The 24,135-nt window shown below is 42.7% G+C and overlaps 1 protein-coding gene across 3 annotated transcripts in view; it reads right to left on the reverse strand.

Moving 5' to 3' along the window:
* Positions 1–1,140: 1,140 nt before the first annotated feature.
* The window catches only part of nf2a (neurofibromin 2a (merlin)), a 61,537-nt gene continuing 38,542 nt past the window's right edge, over positions 1,141–24,135 (reverse strand). For 2 of the 3 annotated variants that reach the window (XM_021606583.2, XM_021606584.2), the window contains 4 exons: positions 18,454–18,559; positions 7,618–7,736; positions 6,285–6,444; positions 1,141–2,686 (listed from right to left, as the gene is read on the reverse strand). In XM_021606583.2, the coding sequence (XP_021462258.2) occupies positions 2,636–2,686; positions 6,285–6,444; positions 7,618–7,736; positions 18,454–18,559 (436 nt within the window). In that variant the 3' untranslated portion in view covers positions 1,141–2,635. Of the gene's footprint in view, positions 2,687–6,284; positions 6,445–7,617; positions 7,737–18,453; positions 18,560–18,875; positions 20,095–24,135 lie in introns of those variants that run through there. The other variant, XM_036980165.1, reaches the window with a different exon arrangement.

Genomic DNA, 24,135 nt, shown 5'->3' on the forward strand with positions numbered 1-24,135 from the left:
TCGACTCACAATACCCCATGCTGACAAATGTTTATTTTTTATTAATTTCATTTTGAAAACTGAACTACGTATTCAGACCATTTACTTTGTTGAAGCACCTTTGGCATTGTTTACAGCCTCAAGTATTCTTGGGTATGACGCTACAAGCTTGGCACAGCTGTATTTGGGGAGTTTCTCCCATTCTCTCTCAAGCTCGGTCAGGTTGGATGGGGAACGTCACTGCACAGCTATTTTCAGGTCTCTCCAGAGATGTTAGATCAGGTTCAATTCCGGGCTGTGGCTGGGCCACTCAAGGACATTCAGAGACTTGTCCCGAAGCCACTCCTGCGTAGTCTGGGTTGTGTTCTTAGGGTCATTGTCCTGTTGGAAGGTGAACCGCCACCCCAGTCTGAGTTCCTGAGCGCTCTGGAGTAGGTTCTCATCAAGGACCTCTGTACTTTGCTCCGTTCATGTTTCTCCTCGATCCTGACTAGTCTCCCAGTCCCTGAAAAGCATCCCCATAGCATGATGCTGCCACCACCATGCTTCACCGTAGGGAACCTACCAGGTTTCCTGCAGACGTGACGCTTGGCATTCGGGCCAAAGAGTTTAATCTTAGTTTCACCAGAGATGGTTGTCCTTCTGGAAGGTTTTACCATCTCCACTGAGGAACTCTAGAGCCCTGTCAGAGTGACCATCAGGTTCTTGGTCACCTCCCTGACCAAGGCCCTTCTCTCCTGATTGCACAGTTTGGCCGGGTGGCCAGCTCTAGGAAGTCTTGGTGGTTCCAAACTTCTTCCATTTAAGAATGATGGAGGGCACTGTGTTCTGTGGGACTTTAAATGCTGCAGACATTTTTTGGTACCCTTCCCCAGATCGGTGCCTCGACAAAATCGTGTCTGAGCTCTACGGACAATTCCTTCAACCTCATGGCTTGATTTTTGCGCCGACATGCAATATCAACTGAGGGACCTTATATAGACAGGTGTGTGCCTTTCCAAATCATGTCCAGTCAATTGAACTTACTACAGGTGGACTCCAATTAAGTTGTAGAAACATCTCAAGGATGATCAACGGAAACAGGATGCACCTCAGCTCAATTTCAAGTCTCATAGCAAACCGGCTGAATACTTTTACAAATAAAAACACAGAAATACCTTATTTACATTAGCAAACATTTATACAAACCTGTTTTCTCTGTCATTATTGGGTATTGTGTGTAGACTGATCAGGCAAAAAAATTATTTAATATATTTTAGAATAAGTCTAATGTAACAAAATATGCAAACCGTTTCAGAGTGCACTGTATTAGATCAATACAATGGAATGCAAACTCAAGTTTGTTCAAAGAGCAAAACAATAAACATAACCCTAACATTTTTCCCAAAAGTACCAACGATGTCCTAGATCAGTGTTTCCCAATCCTGGTCATGGGGATTCAAAATGTTCACCCCACACATTTTCGTTTTTGCCCCATCCCAACTGAATAAACTAATCTAAGCACTGATGAGGAGCTGATTAGTTGAATGAAGCGTGTTAATGCTAGGGCAAAACAACAAAAATGTGCATCGCTGTGGGTCCCCAGTATCAAGATTCAGGAAAACTGTGCTAGAAGTACACCGGATTATTGTACTGTAATACTCTTACCATTCCTTCATCTTCACCCAGTCTGAGTTCAAAGGCTATTCCACTCTGCTTTTAAAGGGTAGAACAGAATATAGTGCACTTGGTACCTTCGTAGTAGAGAACACCTATACAGAAATTCACTTACGGCAGTCAGAGGCTTGAGGTGACGTGATACGAGTTGATAATATTTTACTGTAATTTTTCAGTGGTATTTACCTTTCAGTGGTATTTACCTTATAACTTATTTGAGTGTTAAGGATACTGATACATAATTAAACATACTTTACCTACCTGCTAGTGAATGGTGAACAGTATGTTCGTTTCAATGTTACACAAATAACACAAACTGTAGTTATTGTAAGTATTGTTTGGTTATTTTAAGGTAAATATCAGGTAAGAAGTAGTGGAATGTAAATGAAAGTGTAACTCATGATTTGTCTCTCTTGGCCTATACAGTATTTAAACTCCAGTTCTGAAATTAGTTTTGACCTAGGCAGTGGTCCATCGTTTGACCGCAGTTGTGGTGAGTATCTCCCAGCAAATGGAGCCAAAGGCCACGTAGTATGGAATGTACTGTAGTGATAAAGTTTCTCCAGAGACATGTCCACACAGACACGCGTGCACGCACACGGACGTGGGCGCAAAAAGACGCGCTCGCACGCAAACAGACACACGCGCGCGCACACACAGTCAAGCATGCACGCACACAGTCATGCACGCACACAGTCAAGCACGCACGCACACAGTCAAGCTCGCACGCACACAGTCAAGCACGCACGCACACAGTCAAGCACGCACGCACACAGTCAAGCACGCACGCACACAGTCAAGCACGCACGCACACAGTCAAGCACGCACGCACACAGTCAAGCACGCACACAGTCAAGCACGCACGAACACAGTCAAGCACGCACGAACACAGTCAAGCACGCACGCACAGAGTCAAGCACGCACACACAGTTAAGCACGCATACACAGTTAAGCAAGCACACACACAGTCAAGCACGCACACACACATCCCTGGTGACATCTATAGTTCTTCAAAGTAAGCCACTCTGGTCTTGGTGCTCTGTAGAGTTAGCTGTAAGAGAAAAATACATTCATTAGATCTCCAAAACACCATAAACATCTTACCAGGATCAGTTCTACTGCTGTACAACAGTGCTATGTCACACATGAAATAGCAGCTGGAGTTAGTTTCAAAGTGGCAAAGACTGTAAAGGTGCCATATCCATTGACAAAAACAGACTTGGACAGGTTTTTCGATACTAGAAGTGACTTGTTAGCTGGCAATGTGGCTGTTTGTGAGGTGACATTATCCACCCAGGATAATGCTTTTGCATGTACCACCTCACCTTCTTGACAGTCTGTGTTTACATTCAGCATTCTGACAGAACACGTTGATGTTGAAGTCATTGTTTGTTTGTTATTTTGATTGAACCCCGACCATATCCTTATGGAACGCTGACACGTTTAGAATCCTGACTTAATCTAGACACTTGTTTACTCCTGGTTCCCTTAGTTGAACACAAGTTTCAACGTTTAAAGGCATTATGGGGAGAACAAATCGAATAGAGAGCGCTGTCGTCTTGCCGGACACTTAATGGGCATGATTTTCTTGTCCTGTCAAATACACAGTTCTGACTGTGATCTAAGGGAGTCACGATGACTGACATGTCTTTCTAGTCTACCTCTGCTATATACTTTGAAACTGTCTCAGAAGTTTGGGAGAGTACCACACGGCACAACGCCTCTCCCCCATGTGACCTACTTTTTGTGTGTATGTACTGTAAATTGTAAAGTATTTTGTCTGTAATGTCTTTTTCGTTGTGTGTCGGACCCCAGTAAGACGAGCTGTCGCCATTGGAGTCGGCTAATAAAAAATATCAGAGGGAGCAGCAAGTGGTGGAGGTTTGAAGCACTACGGGATGAATGCAAAGTTGAGATTTGTGCATGTACTTTAACTCAATTCTCCAAACAAATATCCCATTGATATCAATGCGTGATTATGAGTTATATCACCTTATCTTATCTAAATTTTAACAACCCCCTAAAACCCCCCTAAAACCTCTACAAACTGAAACCTAATTCAGTCAGGTAAAACAGAAAATGTTTTTTCCTCCTGTCCCCCATTAACCTAATGTAACAGGCGTAAAATAAACACTTGAAAGGATGCCCCGCATTCTGGTCATGGCGAGAGAGAGAAATTGTCGGGGGAGTTTCTGGGGACTGTAAATAGAGAGGCACACGTCCAAAAGTGGAAGTCGCATCACAGACTCTTCTTTTTCCCCTGAAAACTGGATGTTTCCAGCTTATCAGGGGGACTGCCAGCTTAAATACTAGAGTCGGGGGGGTTGGAAAACATTATTGGTGCTAAACTGTTAGCTAAATCTGTAGACACGGGTGTTCAAGCTCACCAAAATATACAATATAAGGGAGAAAAATGGATGTGCACAGTCTCTGTTTATCATCTTCTATCCTTGCGCGGACCTAAAATCCCCAAATGTCCCCTCAAGGATAGCAAAACAAGGAAAATGATCCCTCGTGGAGACGTCCCCATGAGGACAAATGCTATTTTATGCTTAGGTTAGGGTTTAGGTTATGGTAAGGTTAGGGGTTAGGGAAACCATAATTTTGTATGGACATTAATTTTAGGTCCCCACAAGGATAGAAGAGCATAACGCGCGTGTGTGTGTGTGTGTGTGTGTCACCATATTGTATTTTCCATTTCCTCTGTTTAGTCATCATGCTGATATTAATACAGATACTTACAATGAGCCATTTCGCAAAAATATAATATTAGTTTTAAGAGTGTTGAAGAGTAAGTAAGCCTTGTCGAGCCAGTTAATATTCTCTAAAGGTTATTCAATAAAGACCTTTTATCTATTCAATCACGACATAGTCCATAGCTGTGTGCCAGCCTAAGAAAATCCACCTAATCTTTACCTCCTAGCTACTCTTCCCAAACCCACCGTGTGAAGTTCATCGTAACTTATTTCATTTGTAGCCAAATAAACTGCATGGTTTACAGAGTCGTAGTGGGAGGAACACACACAATATCATTGCGTGACTCCAAGTTTACTTCAATATGTGTTATTATATGAATATTTGCGCATAAAGGTGTTTCCACCACCATTTCTCGCATGATTCATTTTACCGACACAAAAAGATCCCACCGTGTCGAACGAAAAAAATTGTATGGCGGCATTTATAAAATTGTTTCCATCACAGCTGTCAAGATTTTTTTCATACAGTATGCTGTTACTTGGTTAGTGATAGTTCCTGCAACTTTCTGAAGAGGCAGTGAAAATTCCCTTGGTCTGTGAATGTGCAGTACTTTGTGTAGCCGTTAGCGATGATGCTAATGACATTTCTTCTGGTAGATGGAAAGGCTTTCGCAAAAAACTCTCAGTTAAATGTTAACTACAAAATAGACGATGCGTACCTGGCAGAATGATATCAGGATTATTTGCATTAATCCAGTGGGTATTTGTTTTTGTTTTCTACCATCACCAAAACACTGCTAAACAACAGCCTCTTGCTAGGTGCTGCACTGGAGTTAAATGGTAACTACACCCAAAAATAACATTGTCCAAAATTATTCCCAGACCTAAAAAGTGGTCTCTTGATGTGGTTTAAGCATTATTGTGGACTTAGAACATCCAATTGAGTTGCTTTTCTATTAAATAAGTGTGATTGTGAGAGCAAAAATCATTTAAAAAAACAGGGGGAAATTGAAACGTGGAAAAACAAAACGGAGAAAACAGAATTTGAGAAAAAACTTAATCAGGCAAAAAATAATTGATTTTATAGGGCCCCTAAATCAGTGGTCCCTGTCGACTCCGGGCCTCCCTCCCTTTACTCCATTACCTTCTCTGCCTCCTTCCCTATCTCCTCCCACCTTCTCTCAACCTGTCTGCACCCTTTCCTCTCTTCTCCTCACCCCTTCGCAGCCTCCCCTTATTTTTCTCAGGGTAAACACACAGATAGACATACCAGAGAGCCACACTGCAATGGCAGTGCAGTCTCAGTCCCCAACACAAAGAGTATTGCTCACTGGCCCCAGTTCAATTAAACAAGCAGTGACTAAGCCCAGCTAAAGCTCAGAACACCCAAGGTGTTCCCATCCATTCCAATGACTGATCGCAGTGCTAAAATCAATTAGTGCTACTCAAACAAGTTTATTTTACACACGGAGACAGAAGGGGTGGCAGGGGGAGGGAGAGGCATTTTGTATGGATGTGCCAAAGCTCACATCTCACCTCAATGGTTTTACAGATTTAGCGAAGAATCTGAGGGTTGCAGATAACGGTTCAGGTTGTGAGCTTAATTTGTTAATTCCTCTTGATGATAGCAGAATAAATCTCTATGTGAAAGTAGTTAGACGGTTATCTAACGGTTATGTTTGATATGCAAGTGTGTGGTGTTTGAGTGGTAGGCTATATGAGGTGTGTGGGAGCAGTCTGTAACGAGTGATGTGAGAAGTCTGTATGACAATTGTTTGTGTGAGATACACCAATGCATGTGTCATTGACACTGGATAAGTTCGCGACAGACATCACTGTAGCTGTGCTAGCTGGTGCCTCTCTTAGTGTTAGGTGTTTATGACGATTGTGTAGAACGGAATCCTATGTATGTGTGTGCGCGTGTGTGTCTGTCTGAGGAGTTATAGGGCTTACCTTTTTGAAGTTGCTGTGCTTGCTGGTGCCCTTCTCAGTGTTCTCGTTGTGGAGTATATCCAGGGGCGTTTCTCGCTCCTTCAGCTTCAGAGACTCGATCTCTGTCTTCAGCTCATTCAGCTGCTCTTGAAGGTGCTTACTCTTCTCCATATACTCCACCCTGAGAGGACCACAGAAATAAGAATGACAATCCTCCACCTGGGTCATACAGGCCGAAACAAGAAAGTATTATCCAAACTTAAGAATACGATTTTTTTTTTCTTCCCGTTCTCTGTTCCACAATGTTTTGAATTAGTTCTGCCCTAATGAATAGAATCCTGACCAAGACCTCCACAGATAAAAATTGTTGAGTTATTAGTCTTCCCATGTGACAATCTGTCATTTTGATTCATGAATATGACAAAAAAACGGTTGTAAAATCTTGAATAGCTGCTTGAATTTCATTGATTAACATGAAGTTATAGATATACAAACAAGACGAGTGATAAAACAACATGTCTACATCATTATTTTCAGAACTTAAATATCATGAACTAGTACAATCTGTGCCACATCTTTACAAACAAATATAAATGTATTGTGACATTTTCGTACACTATAATATCCATTAATTATAAAATGAGTGCTTCTGACTGGAATGCGTCAACATTGTACCCCCATGAGTCACGGTCCATGACATTTCCGTGCTCAACGCCTGATAGAGCACACGGGACATGTCTCATTCTGTGGTGTACTGTACATGTGTACAATCAATCAGTATCTAATTGGATGAAGTCAGGTGGCAGGACAGAGAGAGTGGCCAGTGAGTGACTCACTTTTCCGTCTTGAGAGATGGGAGAAGAGGGATTAAAAGATGGAGAGAATTAGACAGGGAGTCGGATAGAGCGACAGAGCAAGAGCAGGAGATGCGGTTGACAAAGACGACGACAGGCAGTCCGAGAAGGGGAAGGGGGAGAAAGAGTGAGAGAAAGAGAGCTATGGAGAAAGATGAGCGACAGAGAGAAGAAAGTGACAGGTGAATACAGGACAGAGAGGGAAGGTTACTGTAGAGTAAGTACATCTGATTGGATGAAGTCAGGCAATGAAAGAGAGCCAGCTCCTCGAGATAGAGAGCAAGAGAGAAAGAGAGACGGGGACGAATAGAACAGAGACGGAAAGAGGGACAAGTCTGTAATAGTGGTGTACATCTGATTGTTAATGCTGCAGGATGGAGCGTGGTGGTCAGTCACTCACTTATCTTTCTCGAAAGAGGAGAGAAGAGAGAGAGAGCAATAGAGAGAGAAAGAGAAGGATGAGAAGACAGACAGAGAGAGCGAAATGGTCAGTCACGCACTTCTCCTTCTCGATCTCCATGGAGAGGCGCTTCATGTCTGTGTCTTTGAAGTCGAAGCTCAGGTTCTCTCTGCTGAAGCTCAGGTCTGGAGGCATCGCATCACCTGGGACGGCCGAGGGCTGGGAGGAGGAGAGAAAGAGAGGTAGAGGGGTGGGTTGGGGAGGGGAGGGAAATTAGTGAGTGAGGAGACAGGAGAAGAGAAAGAAAATATAAAATGAGAGAGGGGGATAGTGAGTAGCAGCAGAAGAGAGTGACAGAGAGAGAGAAGTAGACGGGAGAAGATAGATGGAAGAACAGGATGACAGAGAGAGGGATGGAGTGACAGATTCGGATGAATACTTTGATATGAGCGCAGACACACGTAACACACTTCGGAATGGTGACGGTGGCAAAATACCCTAGAATGCATTAGTCAAATCAACTATATGCCCTGAGCTTGTCTGATGCTTTAAGCAAAATGTTTGATGAAATAACATAAATTACGAGAGCGGGTCCGACAGCAATTGATTTGATTGTGCCGGGCCTGGCTCAGACTTGCTGCGCTGTGTTAAAAAAAAAGACAGTGAGGGACTAGCACCCGTTGTCGCTCTCTACTCCCTGCTGCAGTGCCACAGAACATCAACAGTGTGTATCACGCTGTCCGTGTTGCTGAAGCTGCAACATAATTACAGCCATTTCTGACTGAAAAGTTACTGTAAGTATTGAAATACGGTATTAAGACTAAACAGGATGTGCTCTTAGGCCTGCATTCCGACGGTGGTGATACCAGGCTGCTATACTTAGCCTAATAATGATCATAATAATAACAATAAGAAGGATATCAAGGGAAAAAAATAGGGTTATTATTATAATGAATATAATTTCTGACAATTTGGAAGTGTAAATAGCAATAACTAAATTATAAATAATAAAAGAGAGGCTAATCTAACAAAAGTGTAAAGCCTTTATTACAGCATAGCAAAGAATAAAAACAGCAGAATTTGTTAATCCGACATGTGGTTGCGTGAGGCTTGGTGCTCACGGAGTCAGTAAGATATTAAACATACACTCAAACAGGCAACAGAATCTGTCTTTTTTTTTTTTTTTTAGATATATATGGATGATTTATAAAGCCAGGCACATAACAGTTATGCTATTGATTATAAATCTAATAAAGTTTATAATCACTTTTCAATAGGCAATTAAAGCAAGGGCTGTTTTCTCGTCTCCTAACTCTGCTACTGGGCCGAAAATCCACTCTCACATAGGTACATGGTTGCAAAGGGCATCAGTGACTTAACAGCGCATTTGCATTTGCCAAGGCAAGAAACTTTGAGCGCAGCCCTATCCAGAAATCTGGCAGTGGCTTCTGATTAAATTACATTTTCACAGAACTACTCGTTGCAATTTCGATGAGGCGCTCTTGTTTAGATATTGATAAGTGGACTGGAGGCATGGCATGAAAGGATTCGTTTATCCAGTTGTTTGTGTCGCCCATTTCGGGAAAGTACCTGCGTAATTGCGTACCCAGCTCACCCAGGTGCTTTGCTATATCACATTTGACATGGTCTGTAAGCATGAGTTCATTTGCACACAAAAAAACATTCAATGATGAAAAGACCTGTGAGTTGTCCTTGTTAATGCAGACAGAAAAGAGCTCCAACTTCTTAATCATAGCCTCAATTTTGTCCCGCACATCGAATATAGTTGCGGATAGTTCCTGTAATCCTAGATTCAGGTCATTCGGGTGAGAAAAAACACCACTCATTGGCCAGTCGTGTGATAAACTCGTCATCATGCAAGCGGTCAGACAAGTGAAAATGGATGGTCTGTAAAGAAAACTTTAAGCTCATCTCTCAATTTAAAAAAACGTGTCAATACTTTGCCCCTTGACCACCAGCGCACTTCTGTATGTTGTAAAAGCCTTACATGGTCGCTGCCCATATCAGTGCATAGTGCAGAAAATACATAAGAGTTCAGGGGCTTTGCTTTAACAAAGTTATACATTTTCCCTGTAGTGTCCAAAACGTCTTTCATGCTGTCAGGCATTCCCTTGGGAGCAAGAGCCTCTCGGTGAATACTGCAGCATATCCAAGTGGTCATCGGGAGCAACTGCTTGCACGTGTGTTACCACTCCACTAGGTCTCCCTGTCATGGCTTTTGCACCACAGATACCAACACATCTTGACCACCAAAGTCCATTTGATGTCACAAAGCTGTCCAGTACTTTAAAAATATCCTCTCATGTTGTTCTGGTTTCCAGTGGTTTGCAGAAGAGCATGTCTTCCTTAACTGACTCCCCATAAACGTAACGGACATATACCAGGAGCTGTGCCAGGCCAGCCATATACCAGGAGCTGTGCCAGGCCAGCCACGTCTGTTGACTCATCCAGCTGTAGAATTCACTGGCTTGTACGCAAAGCAGTAATTGTTTCAAAACATCTCCTGCCATGTCATTGATGCGTCGTGAAACAGTGTTGTTTGATGAAGTAATTGTCTGTATAGTTTTTTGGGCCTTTTCCCCCAGCATTGTCCCAGCCATATCCGCGGCACCAGGAAGAATTAAGTACTCCACAATAGTATGGGGATTGCCTGTCCTAGCCAGTCGATAGCTCACCATATAAGATGCTTCAAGCCCCTTCTTATTAATGGTGTCTGTTGCTTTTATAATTTTAGCTTTTACGACTCGACAGTCGTCTTTTTTCTCGCTCAAACAACTCCCGTGGCTTATTTTTCAAATGGTCATGTTTGGTTTCTAAATGACTGCGCAAGAGTGAAGGTTTCCCGTGAGAGATTAACGGTTAATGTGATTGGATGTTAATTAATCGTGTTACATAAAACACTACCTATCTTTCCTTGCATTTATGATACTGTTTGTCGTTATATCATATTCCAAGCATTTAAAAATGTAATTACACATTGAACTTGATCCTGTAAAAGAACTGGATTTTGCTGTCGGACACTTTTTGTATGGAGATCTGGGAAGTGCACTGTAACCTCGTAACATTTCATATCTTTCTATGTTACGGTGTAAAAACAGTTTTCATGGGCACACATATCCAAAATAATGCTGGAGATTGCAAATTCTAATGCTTCTAACCGAAAGAGCAACTTAAAAGATGATTAACAAAACTCAAATACATTCTGTCATTAACAGGGTTCTTCAATAATTATCCATAATAGTTGTTTGATGCGCATTTGAGGTCTAGCTGTTAAGTTACGAGAGAACATTCTCACACTACATCCGCTGATTCAGGAAAGATTTTTCTGAATGACAATCAAGTGATAAAGAGCTTGTGTGATATGGCAGGCGATTGAACAACAGCCAAAGTGTTGGAATTAATGTTGATCTCAAGGATTGACAACGTTTGTGTGTGTGTTGTTACGGGGTCAAGATAAATAGCCTGTCTATTCCTGAGGATTCTTGAGGTAAGATTTCAATGACAGCTGTAGTCTAGTTGTCTGTTTGACTTATGGCAGATTTGTTACATTGAGCAGATAGTGTAAAGTTCATGAGAAAAAGTGATGGGCGATGGAACGCTAGCTGACTTGTGATGGGACAGTGTCTGAGACAGAGTCTGTGTGGTAGAGCCATCGTCATGCACAGCCATCGTCATGCACAACATGAGTGCAATGTGCATACAAAACATACACTTCTAAAGGCTTTCCCAAAAAACATTCCCAATTGAACGTAGACTGCAATTAAAAAAGAACTGGCAGAATGGTATCAATTGGGTGGGCGTTCATTTTGCAAACTCTCCCATCACATGTCTAGTAGCCAACAAACACCCTAGCGAAACAGTCAATTGCAAGGTGTACAGTTGAATTAAAGGGGAACAACAGCATTTTTTGCAAGGCGCATAATTGAATTAAAGGGGAACTACACCAATTATATACATTTGTTTTACTCAGTGGGTCTACTGATATGGTTTAAGCATTTTTTTTTTTTTATGTGATTTTTAGAGGGAAAATCTGATTTTTGGGGGAACATTTCCTAAAGTATTCCATAGGCCGATTTGTTGTCCTTTATTTATGATTAATATACAGTATATGATATTATTATAATTGTACATAGCCTTCCAGAATACATTGTTAGACAGTTTTAAAATACACTTTAATGCATTTGATTGGATTTTGTGTGCCGTATTTACAATAAAATGTTACAAGTTCAAAGTTACATAATGGCATAAGCATAGTCGCAGGAAGTAGGGGTGATGCAGCACCTCCTGATAAATCAGTATTAAAATAAAAATGTATATTTATACTCCTGTATGAGCGGAGAAAAATACTCAGCAGAGCGGGGAGAAAAATTGAGGACATATTAAACAAAGGACAAAACTACAATAAAACAGACATGAGATGTCCCTTGCTTGTAGTATACTAAAAGAGGAACGTTTCAAGGTGACTGTGAGAAGGCAAAAAAGCTACAGCAGCGGGAAAAAATGTATAACGCCAGAGCTTCTCAGCAACAAAATCATATTTAAATGTATATCTATCCATTTTGAAAATTTGACCCTGATGTCACATTGGTCGCTTTATTTATAGAAAGACCCATTTACGGTGCCTTGCAAAAGTATTCATCCCCCTTGGCGTTTTTCCTATTTTGTTGCATTACAAACTGTAATTTAAATAGATTTTTATTTGAAAGAATATGGCACCACAACAAACCTGCCAAAACTCACAGACCAGACAAGGGCATTATTCAGAGAGGCAACAAAAAGACCAAAGATAACCCTGAAAAAGCTGCAAAGCTCCACAGCGGAGATTGGAGTATCTGTCCATAGAACCACTTGAAGCCGTACACTCCACAGAGCTGGGCTTTACAGAAGAGAGGCCAGACAAAAGCCATTGCTTAAAGAAAAAAATAAGTAAACACATTTGGTGTTTGCCAAAAGGCATGCGTGAGACTCCCCAAACATATGGAAGGTACTCTGGTCAGATGAGACTAATATGGAGCTTTTTGGCCATCAAGGAAAACGCTAAGTCTGGCACAAACCCAACACCTCTAATCCCCCCGGGATGGTGAAACTGGTCAGAATTGAAGGAATGATGGATGGCCCTAAATACAGGGAAATTCTTGAGGGAAACCTGTTTCAGTCTTCCAGAGATTTGAGACTGGGACAGAGGTTCACCTTCCAGCAGGACAATGACCCTACGCATGCTGCTAAAGCAACACTCGTCACCCGTCAAAGCCCAGACCTCAATCCAATTGAGAATCTGTGGTATGACTTAAAGATTGCTGAACACCAGAGGAACCCATCCAACTTGAAGGAGCTAGAGCAGTTTTGCCTTGAAGAATGGGCAAAGATCGCAGTGGCTATATGTGCCAAGCTCATAGAGATATACTGTACCAAGAGACCTGCAGCTGTAATTGCTGCAAAGGGGGGGTGAATAGTTATGCACACTCCAGTTGTTATTGTCTTCTTGTTTGTTTCACAATAAAACATATAGGCATGTCACATAAATCAAATGAAACAAACCCCTAAATAATATATTTTAATTCCAGGTTGTAAGGCAAAAAAATTGGAAAAATGCCAAAGGGGGTGAATACTTTCGAAAGCCACTGTATAAAGTGTCTCAGAGTAAGAGTGATGATCTAGGATAAGTTTAACCTTTAGATTATAATTAATAAGAGGGAAAACCTGAACCTAGATCAGCACTCCTACTCTGAGACACTCTTTGAATACAGGCACTGTACTGTATGTACTGTACTCTGTAACACTGAGAAGTGATGTAATATATGAACACAATTCTCTTGTGGGCGGGCAGGCAGGCAGAGTGTAAAGACTACTGTGCTGGAGGTGGACTAGCTACTGTACATCTAAGTGGTGGAAGGGTGATGAGTTCATCTACACAAGTCAGTCATTTAATGTAAAGAGATTTGGATGTGAATGCCGCTGCATCAATGACAAAATTTGCTGTATAGCACACTGTATTACTTATACAACTAATATACTGTAAGTACAGGACATGAGTAAAACTAAAGTGGGCATTGTTTAATGCGTTTCACAAGACAAAACATCCCAAGCATTCCAATGTATTTAATCAGGTGGGCGTTACAGGTGGAATAAAGGAACATACTAGAATATCAATGCACAACATATTCCTCTCCCTTTACTTTTGATGCCTCATAAGTAAAAAGTTAATATTCACTGTTTTGCATATTATTTTCTTTTTAACATAACAGTTCTCTTAATGTAAATAAAGGAACTTTTCATAATAACCTTTTCTGAACTAGGCAAAGAAGGTAGATGGCCTCAGTTCCCAGACTTAACCCTGGGTGTATTCTGCCCCAATGTCGGAGGTTAGTCAGAACTAAATGTTCAATCTTTTAAGGAAGTCGTCTTTCTCTCTCGTTATTAGTCGACTGGTCGACCCGAGAATGTTTTAGTCAAGCAGTAACACATATACACTACCGTTCAAAAGTTTGGGGTCACATCGAAATGTCCTTGTTTTTGAAATGTCCTTGTTTTTTTGGCCCATTATTATTACCATCACTCCTGTGTTCCAATGGCACGTTGTGTTAGCTAATCCAAGTTTAGAATTTTAAAAGGCTAATTGATCATTAGAAAACCCTTTTGCAATTATGTTAGCACAGCTGAAAACTGTTTTTCTGATTAAAGAAGCAATAAAACTGGCCTTCTTTAGACTGGTTGAGTATCTGGAGTATCAGTATTTGTGGGTTTGATTACAGGCTCAAAATGGCCAGAAACAACAAATTGCCAAGAAATGTAAGATCTCATACAACGCTGTGTACTACTCCCTTCACAGGACAGCACAAACGGTCTCTAACCAGAATAGAGTGGGAGGCCCCGGTGCACAACTGAGCAAGAGGACAAGTACATTAGTGTGTCTAGTTTGAGAAGGGTTGAGACCCAGGGCCTCCAGCTTGATGAGCTTGGAGGGTACTATGGTGTTGAATGCTGAGCTGTAGTCAATAAACAGCATTCTTACATAGGTATTCCTCTTGTCTAGATGGGATAGGGCAGTGTGATGGCGATTGCATTGTCTGTGGACCTATTGGGGCAGTATGCAAACTGAAGTGTCTAGGGTGGCCGGTAAGGTGGAGTTGATATGACCCTTGACTAGTCTCTCAAGGCACTTCATGATGATAGAAGTGAGTGCTGAAAAATGAGTGTGAGTGCTACGGTGAGTGTAGTCATTTAGTTCAGTTATCTTTGCCTTCTTGGATACAGGAACAATGGTGGCCATCTTGAAGCATGTGGGGACAACAGACTGGGATAGGCAGCGATTGAATATGTCCGTAAACACACCAGCCAATATTTTACTCACGTCAGCCACGGAATTAGCTTTATTCTGAATTGCTTCGCTGCGCATGTAACACACTAACCTATCACGTAGTGTCACTCAGTGCCCAAATTCACAGTGTTCAGATAACTGTTTCAATATAGCCACAAACTGAGATTGACTCCCCTTCCTCTTGATTTCTCTTATGAAATCTGAATATCTCTGCAATAAGGTAGACACAATTTCATCATATGATTTTTTTATTTTTATTTTTTACCCCTTTTTCGTGGTATCCAATTGTTGTAGTAGCTACTATCTTGTCTCATCGCTACAACTCCCGTACGGGCTCGGGAGAGACGAAGGTTGAATGTCATGCGTCCTCCGATACACAACCCAACCAGCCGCACTGCTTCTTAACACAGCGCACATCCAACCCGGATGGCTACACCGTGCACCTGGCAACCTTGGTTAGCGCGCACTGCGCCCGGCCCGCCACAGGAGTCGCTGGTGCGCGATGAGACAAGGACATCCCTACCGACCAAGCCCTCCCTAACCCGGACGACGCTAGGCCAATTGTGAGTCGCCCCACGGACCTCCCGGTCGCGGCCGGTTACGACAGAGCCTGTGCGCGAACCCAGGGACTGATGGCACAGCTGGCGCTGCAGTACAGCGCCCTTAACCACTGCGCCACCCGGGAGGCCCATCATATGATTTATCACCAGGTTTTTTAGGCGTAAGTAGGCTTAATGTTTTTCCTCCCATAATAGTCAAATGTTGGCACAATTACTTCTGCTTTAATTCAATTTGCTAACACAAAGTACTCAAAACTTTGTAAGAACTCCATTGTTCTACAGATTCATTAAATGTTCCAATATATCCAACCAGTGCTGACATTTCAGTTTATTATTTTTCTTTCACACTTTTTAGACGTTCCCGTACTCCCAGACCCCTTTTTTTCCACTCACAGTAACTCCACTTTCTCCCTCTCGAGGCTCTCGTTGCTGTGACATCGGAAGCTAGGTAGCGTCACTCGACTGGCTAGCTCCACATTTTCTTTGCATCTTTCTACAGCAAGAAAACTAATTAAACTGACTTTTTGCCAAAAATAATGAATGCAAATGTGAAAACATTTCTTCCTTGTCGCCAGTTTTGTTGTATAGCACACTGTATTACTTATATAGCGAACATAAGGACAGGTCACTACAGTAGAAACTATAGTGGGCATTGTTTAATGCATTTCATAGGACAAAACATTCCACACATTCCTAAGTACGTAAGCAGGGGAGCGTTACAGGTGCCCTAAAGGGACAAACTAGAATATCAATACACAAAAATTGTTTTATGCTTTTACATGTAGGCTAACATTAAGATAAAAACTGGAGCATGTGTCAAGGATATTGTACATGTCCATCTTATTCTAATGCGTACATGTGTGTGTATAATATACAGTGGGGCAAAAAAGTATTTAATCAATACTTATTTACCACCATAATTTGCAAATAAATTCATTAAAAATCCTACAATGTGATTTTCTGGATTTTTGTCTTCTCATTTTGTCTGTCATGGTTGAAGTGTACCTATGATGAAAATTACAGGCCTATATCATCTTTTTAAGTGGGAGAACTTGCAAAATTAGTGGCTGACTAAATACTTTTTTGCCCCACTGTATATACACACATATATATATATATATATATATATACATGTATCTATACAGTGCCTTGCGAAAGTATTCGGCCCCCTTGAACTTTGCGACCTTTTGCCACATTTCAGGCTTCAAACAAAGATATAAAACTGTATTTTTTTGTGAAGAATCAACAACAAGTGGGACACAATCATGAAGTGGAACGACATTTATTGGATATTTCAAACTTTTTTAACAAATCAAAAACTGAAAAATTGGGCGTGCAAAATTATTCAGCCCCCTTAAGTTAATACTTTGTAGCGCCACCTTTTGCTGCGATTACAGCTGTAAGTCGCTTGGGGTATGTCTCTATCAGTTTTGCACATTGAGAGACTGAAATTTTTTCCCATTCCTCCTTGCAAAACAGCTCGAGCTCAGTGAGGTTGGATGGAGAGCATTTGTGAACAGCAGTTTTCAGTTCTTTCCACAGATTCTCGATTGGATTCAGGTCTGGACTTTGACTTGGCCATTCTAACACCTGGATATGTTTATTTTTGAACCATTCCATTGTAGATTTTGTTTTATGTTTTGGATCATTGTCTTGTTGGAAGACAAATCTCCGTCCCAGTCTCAGGTCTTTTGCAGACTCCATCAGGTTTTCTTCCAGAATGGTCCTGTATTTGGCTCCATCCATCTTCCCATCAATTTTAACCATCTTCCCTGTCCCTGCTGAAGAAAAGCAGGCCCAAACCATGATGCTGCCACCACCATGTTTGACAGTGGGGATGGTGTGTTCAGCTGTGTTGCTTTTACGCCAAACATAACGTTTTGCATTGTTGCCAAAAAGTTCAATTTTGGTTTCATCTGACCAGAGCACCTTCTTCCACATGTTTGGTGTGTCTCCCAGGTGGCTTGTGGCAAACTTTAAACAACACTTTTTATGGATATCTTTAAGAAATGGCTTTCTTCTTGCCACTCTTCCATAAAGGCCAGATTTGTGCAATATACGACTGATTGATGTCCTATGGACAGAGTCTCCCACCTCAGCTGTAGATCTCTGCAGTTCATCCCGAGTGATCATGGGCCTCTTGGCTGCATCTCTGATCAGTCTTCTCCTTGTATAAGCTGAAAGTTTAGAGGGACGGCCAGGTCTTGGTAGATTTGCAGTGGTCTGATACTCCTTCCATTTCAATATTATCGCTTGCACAGTGCTCCTTGGGATGTTTAAAGCTTGGGAAATCTTTTTGTATCCAAATCCGGCTTTAAACTTCTTCACAACAGTATCTCGGACCTGCCTGGTGTGTTCCTTGTTCTTCATGATGCTCTCTGCGCTTTTGACGGACCTCTGAGACTATCACAGTGCAGGTGCATTTATACGGAGACTTGATTACACACAGGTGGATTGTATTTATCATCATTAGTCATTTAGGTCAACATTGGATCATTCAGAGATCCCCACTGAACTTCTGGAGAGTTTGCTGCACTGAAAGTAAAGGGGCTGAATAATTTTGCACGCCCAATTTTTCAGTTTTTGATTTGTTAAAAAAGTTTGAAATATCCAATAAATGTCGTTCCACTTCATGATTGTGTCCCACTTGTTGTTGATTCTTCACAAAAAAATACAGTTTTATATCTTTGTTTGAAGCCTGAAATGTGGCAAAAGGTCGCAAAGTTCAAGGGGGCCGAATACTTTCGCAAGGCACTGTATATATGTATATATATGTGTGTGTGTGTGTGTGTGGGAGAGAGTAGACTTGTGTAGCTGGGTTGATGTGTAGGCGGGTTTGTAAGTGTATGTTGGCTGTTGTGTAAGCGGGTGTGTGTGGGTTGCATCCTTCCGTGGATGGATTTCTGAGTGTAAGAGCTGTTCTTGTGTAGGAGGATATGTGTGTTGCCTGCCCTTATGCAATCACATTTTTGTGAATGTGTGTGTGTGTGCGCGCGAGCGCACAAACATGTGTGCCTGTGTGTATCCAGGCTGTTACCGAGTAGGTAGACTTGCTGGTGATCTCTAGCAGCTTGTGTTTGGCCCTCCTTTCAGAGTCCCTGGCTTCCTGCAAGTCCTGCTTCAGCTGGTCAGCCTCCATTGCCCTGAAAGGAGGCAGGGAGGGAGAGAGGGGGTCAGCAAGAGGCTGAAATAAATAGACGATTTATATAGAGGCATTGCATGTACACTTTTTTTTTACCATGCAATTACCATTTCTTCATTACACACATTCTATTTACTCTGTATTTATGATAGTAATGCACGGGTTGAATCATAACCCGCAGTACCCGTGGGGCGGATGGGTTTAGGGTCATGAAATACTGTGTGGGTGAAGGGCGGGTGGGTTGAATAAAGATAATCAATTTTTTTAAATCCATAAATCATTCTTGTGCAATTTATATCTATAGGCTACATTGAGGTTCTTTCATTATTTTAAGGCTATCTGGCATTAGTGCTTAAGTCTATGCTTCAGAGCCTAACTTTACCTGCACCAAATAGCCTACACAATCACTTTTGAGAACAGGCAGAAAGTTTAAGTCGATCCACTGAGACAAAAAGGACAACGTCAGAGTTTAATTTAATGAGAGAAAAGCTGCGAAATGGAGAGTTAAAAATAAAGAGAATGGAGAGAGAAAAGTTCAGGAAAATTGGGTGAAGTGGAAAAGGAGGATGATAGCAGAGTTGTGTAATTTGTGAGACGCTATACACATTTGACAGTCACAAGACGGGGACTTCAAAATAGGCCTATTTGTAATGACGACGCAGGGAGTAAGGAAGCAGATGGTGAGTTTAATAATAACGAACATAGAGAGTTACATGAAAACAGAACTAATACTGCCTGATGACTGAGGTTGGTGAGGGCTATATGAATGGAGAGTAATCAGGGTGGTGATGAAGCCCAGGTGTGCTTAACGATGGGGAGCAGGTGTGAGCAATGATTGCCAGGTATGCAATGTGGGTTGCCAGGACTAGTTGCCAGGACTAGTAGTAGACTGGCGACATCAAGCCCAGGAGGGAGCAGGAGTAGGCGTGACAACTATTATACGTCAAGGGAACAGTAGCATACTGTTCAGACGGGTTAAATGGAAACTGAAATCTGGAAACCAAACTGTAGGTCGATAAACTCCGTCTTTGTCGTGTAGAGTAGGCCAGAAGGCTAAACTGAAAAATAGAACCGCTATCAAATTAAAACGACTGCAGAGCCGCAAGGGTGTTTATTTACATAGTGATTCCATAAGAGAAAAACAGTACTGCCACCGAAGATATACATTATGGGACTGCTTAAAAACAATACTGACCCAACAACAGCTCAATCAAAATGGCCCTCCCTTTGAACTGAGGCTACTTTTGTAGGGGAAACTCCTCCCATCAGAACATACCAAACACTTTAAATTAATTAAGCAATTACCAACATCAAAGCCTACATTTTTTTCACTCAGCTAAACATATCATGAACTATATACATTGCACCTTTGAAATCTGTTTATCATGATCCAATATAACACATTTACAAAATCCCATCACTACTGACACGGTGTCTTCTAATACGCCCATTCCCATAAACGAGCCATTCGGGACAGGCACTACAAAGCCAACCCGATTGCCATAGCTCTGGTCCTTATCTCAGCATACCCGGAAGCTACAGAGACGGAGAGAGAGGAACAGAAACAAACAGCGTGCTCATCATAACATTGATAAGTACAATAAACATTGCTTAAATAAAACATGAACGCTTGTCTGTATATTGTTTATACTATAACAAACTGTTACTGGCGGTAAGAATAAAGTGTGTAATGTATGTACTAAGATAGAAGTTAACTTCGCTGTGTCGACCCACATTGCTATAACGTAGCTGATAACTGAGCAGGGAGGGGGCGATGAGTGTGTGTGTGTGTGTGTTAGTGTACCAAACGCTGCCTGCGGCCAGTGACGGACTTTTCTGTCACACTCTTAATATTAACTCCTGCAGAATTAAGCATTTCTTGCAGTAAAATTATACACAATGTGAATTGACTCAGGAACAGGAGCGGAGAAATATGATTTATTATTTCGGCATCTTGCGAGAATGTGGAGTTAAGTACCGTCTGAAGAGGTGCCATCGTTAAAGCACAAAATAACTGTTTTTTTTTACCTTTATTTAAACAGGCAAGTCAGTTAAGAACAAATTATTATTTACAATGACGGCCTACCCCGGCCAAACCCTAACCCGGACGACGCTGGGCCAATTGAAACAGAAACCTCCTTTTACGCTCTGTTCCAGACGTTCTAGACGACCAATTCTCATTGCTTTTAGCCGTACCCTTTTACTACTCCTCCTCTTTTCTTCTGGTGATGTAGAGGTGAATACAGGCCTTGCAGTGCCTAGCTCCACTCCTATTCCCCAGGCGCTCTCTTTTGATGACTTCTGTAACCGTAATAGCCTTGGTTTCATGCATGTTAACATTAGAAGCCTCCTCCCTAAGTGTGTTTTATTCACTGCTTTAGCACACTCTGCCAACCCGGATGTTCTAGCTGTGTCTGAATCCTGGCATAGGAAGATCACCAAAAATTCTGAAATGTTCATCCCTAACTACAACATTTTCAGACAAGATAGAACTGCCAAAGAGGGCGGTGTTGCAAACTACTGCAAAGATAGCCTGCAGAGTTCTGTCCTACTATCCAGGTCTGTACCCAAACAATTTGAACTTCTACTTTTAAAAAACCCACCTCTCTAAAAACAAGTCTCTCACTGTTGCCGCCTACTATAGAGCACCCTCTGCCCCCAGCTGTGCTCTGGACACCATATGTGAACTGATTGCCCCCCATCTATCTTCAGAGCTCGTGCTGCTAGGCGACCTAAACTAGAACATGCTTAACACCCCAGCCATCCTACAATCTAAGCTTGATGCCCTCAATCTCACACAAATTATCAATGAACCTACCAGGTACCTCCCCAAAGCCGTAAACACGGGCACCCTCATATATATCATCCTAACCAACTTGCCCTCTAAATACACCTCTGCTGTCTTCAACCAAGATCTCAGCGATCACTGCCTCATTGCCTGCATCCGTAATGGGTCAGCGGTCAAACGACCTCCACTCATCACTGTCAAACACTCTCTGAAACACTTCAGCGAGCAGTCCCTTTTAATCGACATGGCCGGGGTATCCTGGAAGGATATTGATCTCATCCCGTCAGTAGAGGATGCCTGGTTATTTTTATTTGTTAAATGCCTTCCTAACCATCTTAAATAAGCATGCCCCATTCAAGAAATGTAGAACCAGGAACAGATATAGCCCTTGGTTCACCCCAGACCTGACTGCCCTTAACCAACACAAAAACATCCTATGGCATTCTGCATTAGCATCGAACAGCCCCCATGATATGCAGCTTTTCAGGGAAGCTAGAAACCAATATACACAGGCAGTTTGAAAAGCCAAGGCTAGCTTTTTCAAGCAAAGGCTAGCTTCCTGCAACACTAACTCAAAAAGGTTCTGGGACACTGTAAAGTCCATGGAGAATAAGAACACCTCCTCCCAGCTGCCCACTGCACTGAAGATAGGAAACACTGTCACCACTGATAAATCCACTGTAATTGAGAATTTCAACAAGCATTTTTCTACGGCTGGCCATGCTTTCCACCTGGCTACCCCTACCCCGGTCAACAGCACTGCACCCCCCACAGCAACTGGCCCAAGCCTTCCCCATTTCTCCTTCTCCCAAATCCCGTCAGCTGATGTTCTGAAAGAGCTGCAAAATCTGGACCCCTACAAATCAGCCGGGCTAGACAATCTGGACCCTTTCTTTCTAAAATTATCTGCCGAAATTGTTGCCACCCCTATTACTGTTCAACCTCTCTTTCGTGTCGTCTGAGATTCCCAAAGAATGGAAAGCAGCTGCGGTCATCCCCCCTCTTCAAAGGGGGACACTTTTTATTTTTTGAATTTTTACCCCTTTTTCTCCCCAATTTCGTGGTATCCAATTGTTGTAGTATCTTGTCTCATCGCTACAACTCCCGTACGGGCTCGGGAGAGACGAAGGTTGAAAGTCATGCGTCCTCCGATACACAACCCAACCAGCCGCACTGCTTCTTTACACAGCGCGCCTCCAACCCGGAAGCCAGCCGCACCAATGTGTCGGAGGATACACCGTGCACCTGGCAACCTTGGTTAGCGCGCACTGCGCCCGGCCTGCCACAGGAGTCGCTGGTGCACGATGAGACAAGGACATCCCTACCGACCAAGCCCTCCCTAACCCGGACGACGCTAGGCCAATTGTGCGTCGCCCCACGGACCTCCCGGTCGCGGCCGGTTACGACAGAGCCTGGGCGCGAACACAGGGACTCTGATGGCACAGCTGGCGCTGCAGTACAGCGCCCTTAACCACTGCGCCACCCTTTCTAAGGTGTTCGAAAGCCAAGTCAACAAACAGATTACCGACCATTTCGAATCTCACCATACCCTCTCTGCTATGCAATCTGGTTTCAGAGCTGGTCATGGGTGCACCTCAGCCACGCTCAAGGTCCTAAATGATATCTTAACCGCCATCGATAAGAAACATTACTGTGCAGCCGTATTCATTGATCTGGCCGAGGCTTTTGACTCTGTCAATCACCACATCCTCATCGGCAGACTCGACAGCCTTGGTTTCTCAAAATGATTGCCTCGCCTGGTTCACCAACTACTTCTCTGATAGAGTTCTGTATGTCAAATCGGAGGGTCTGTTGTCCGGACCTCTGGCAGTCTCTATGGGGGTGCCACAGGGTTCAATTCTTGGACCGACTCTCTTCTCTGTATACATCAATGATGTCGCTCTTGCTGCTGGTGAGTCTCTGATCCACCTCTACGCAGACGACACCATTCTGTATACTTCTGGCCCTTCTTTGGACACTGTTAACAACCCTCCAGGCAAGCTTCAATGCCATACAACTCTCCTTCCGTGGCCTCCAATTGCTCTTAAATACAAGTAAAAACTAAATGCATGCTCTTCAACCGATTGCTGCCTGCACCTTCCCGCCTGTCCAACATCACTACTCTAGACAGCTCTGACTTAGAATACGTGGACAAATACCTAGGTGTCTGCTTAGACTGTAAACTCTCCTTCCAGACCCACATCAAACATCTCCAATCCAAAGTTAAATCTAGAATTGGCTTCCAATTTCGCAACAAAGCATCCTTCTCTCATGCTGCCAAACATACCCTTGTAAAACTGACCATCCTACCAATCCTTGATTTCGGTGATGTCATTTACAAAATAGCCTCCAATACCCTACTCAACAAATTGGATGCAGTCTATCACAGTGCCATCCGTTTTGTCACCGAAGCCACATATACTACCCACCATTGCGACCTGTACGCTCTCGTTGGCTGGCCCTCGCTTCATACTCGTCGCCAAACCCAATGGCTCCATGTCATCTACAAGACCCTGCTAGGTAAAGTCCCTCCTTATCTCAGCTCGCTGGTCACCATAGCATCACCCATCAGTAGCACGCGCTCCAGCGGGTATATCTCTCTGGTCACCCCCAAAACCAATTATTTCTTTGGCCGCCTCTCCTTCCAGTTCTCTGCTGCCAATGGCTGGAACAAACTACAAAACTGGAACTGGAAACACTGATCTCCCTCACTAGCTTTAAGCACCAGCTGTCAGAGCAGCTCACAGATTACTGCACCTGTACACAACCCATCTATCATTTAGCCCAAA

This window comes from Oncorhynchus mykiss, chromosome 6 (assembly GCF_013265735.2).
Source record: "Oncorhynchus mykiss isolate Arlee chromosome 6, USDA_OmykA_1.1, whole genome shotgun sequence".
Classification (NCBI taxonomy): Eukaryota; Metazoa; Chordata; class Actinopteri; order Salmoniformes; family Salmonidae; genus Oncorhynchus; species Oncorhynchus mykiss.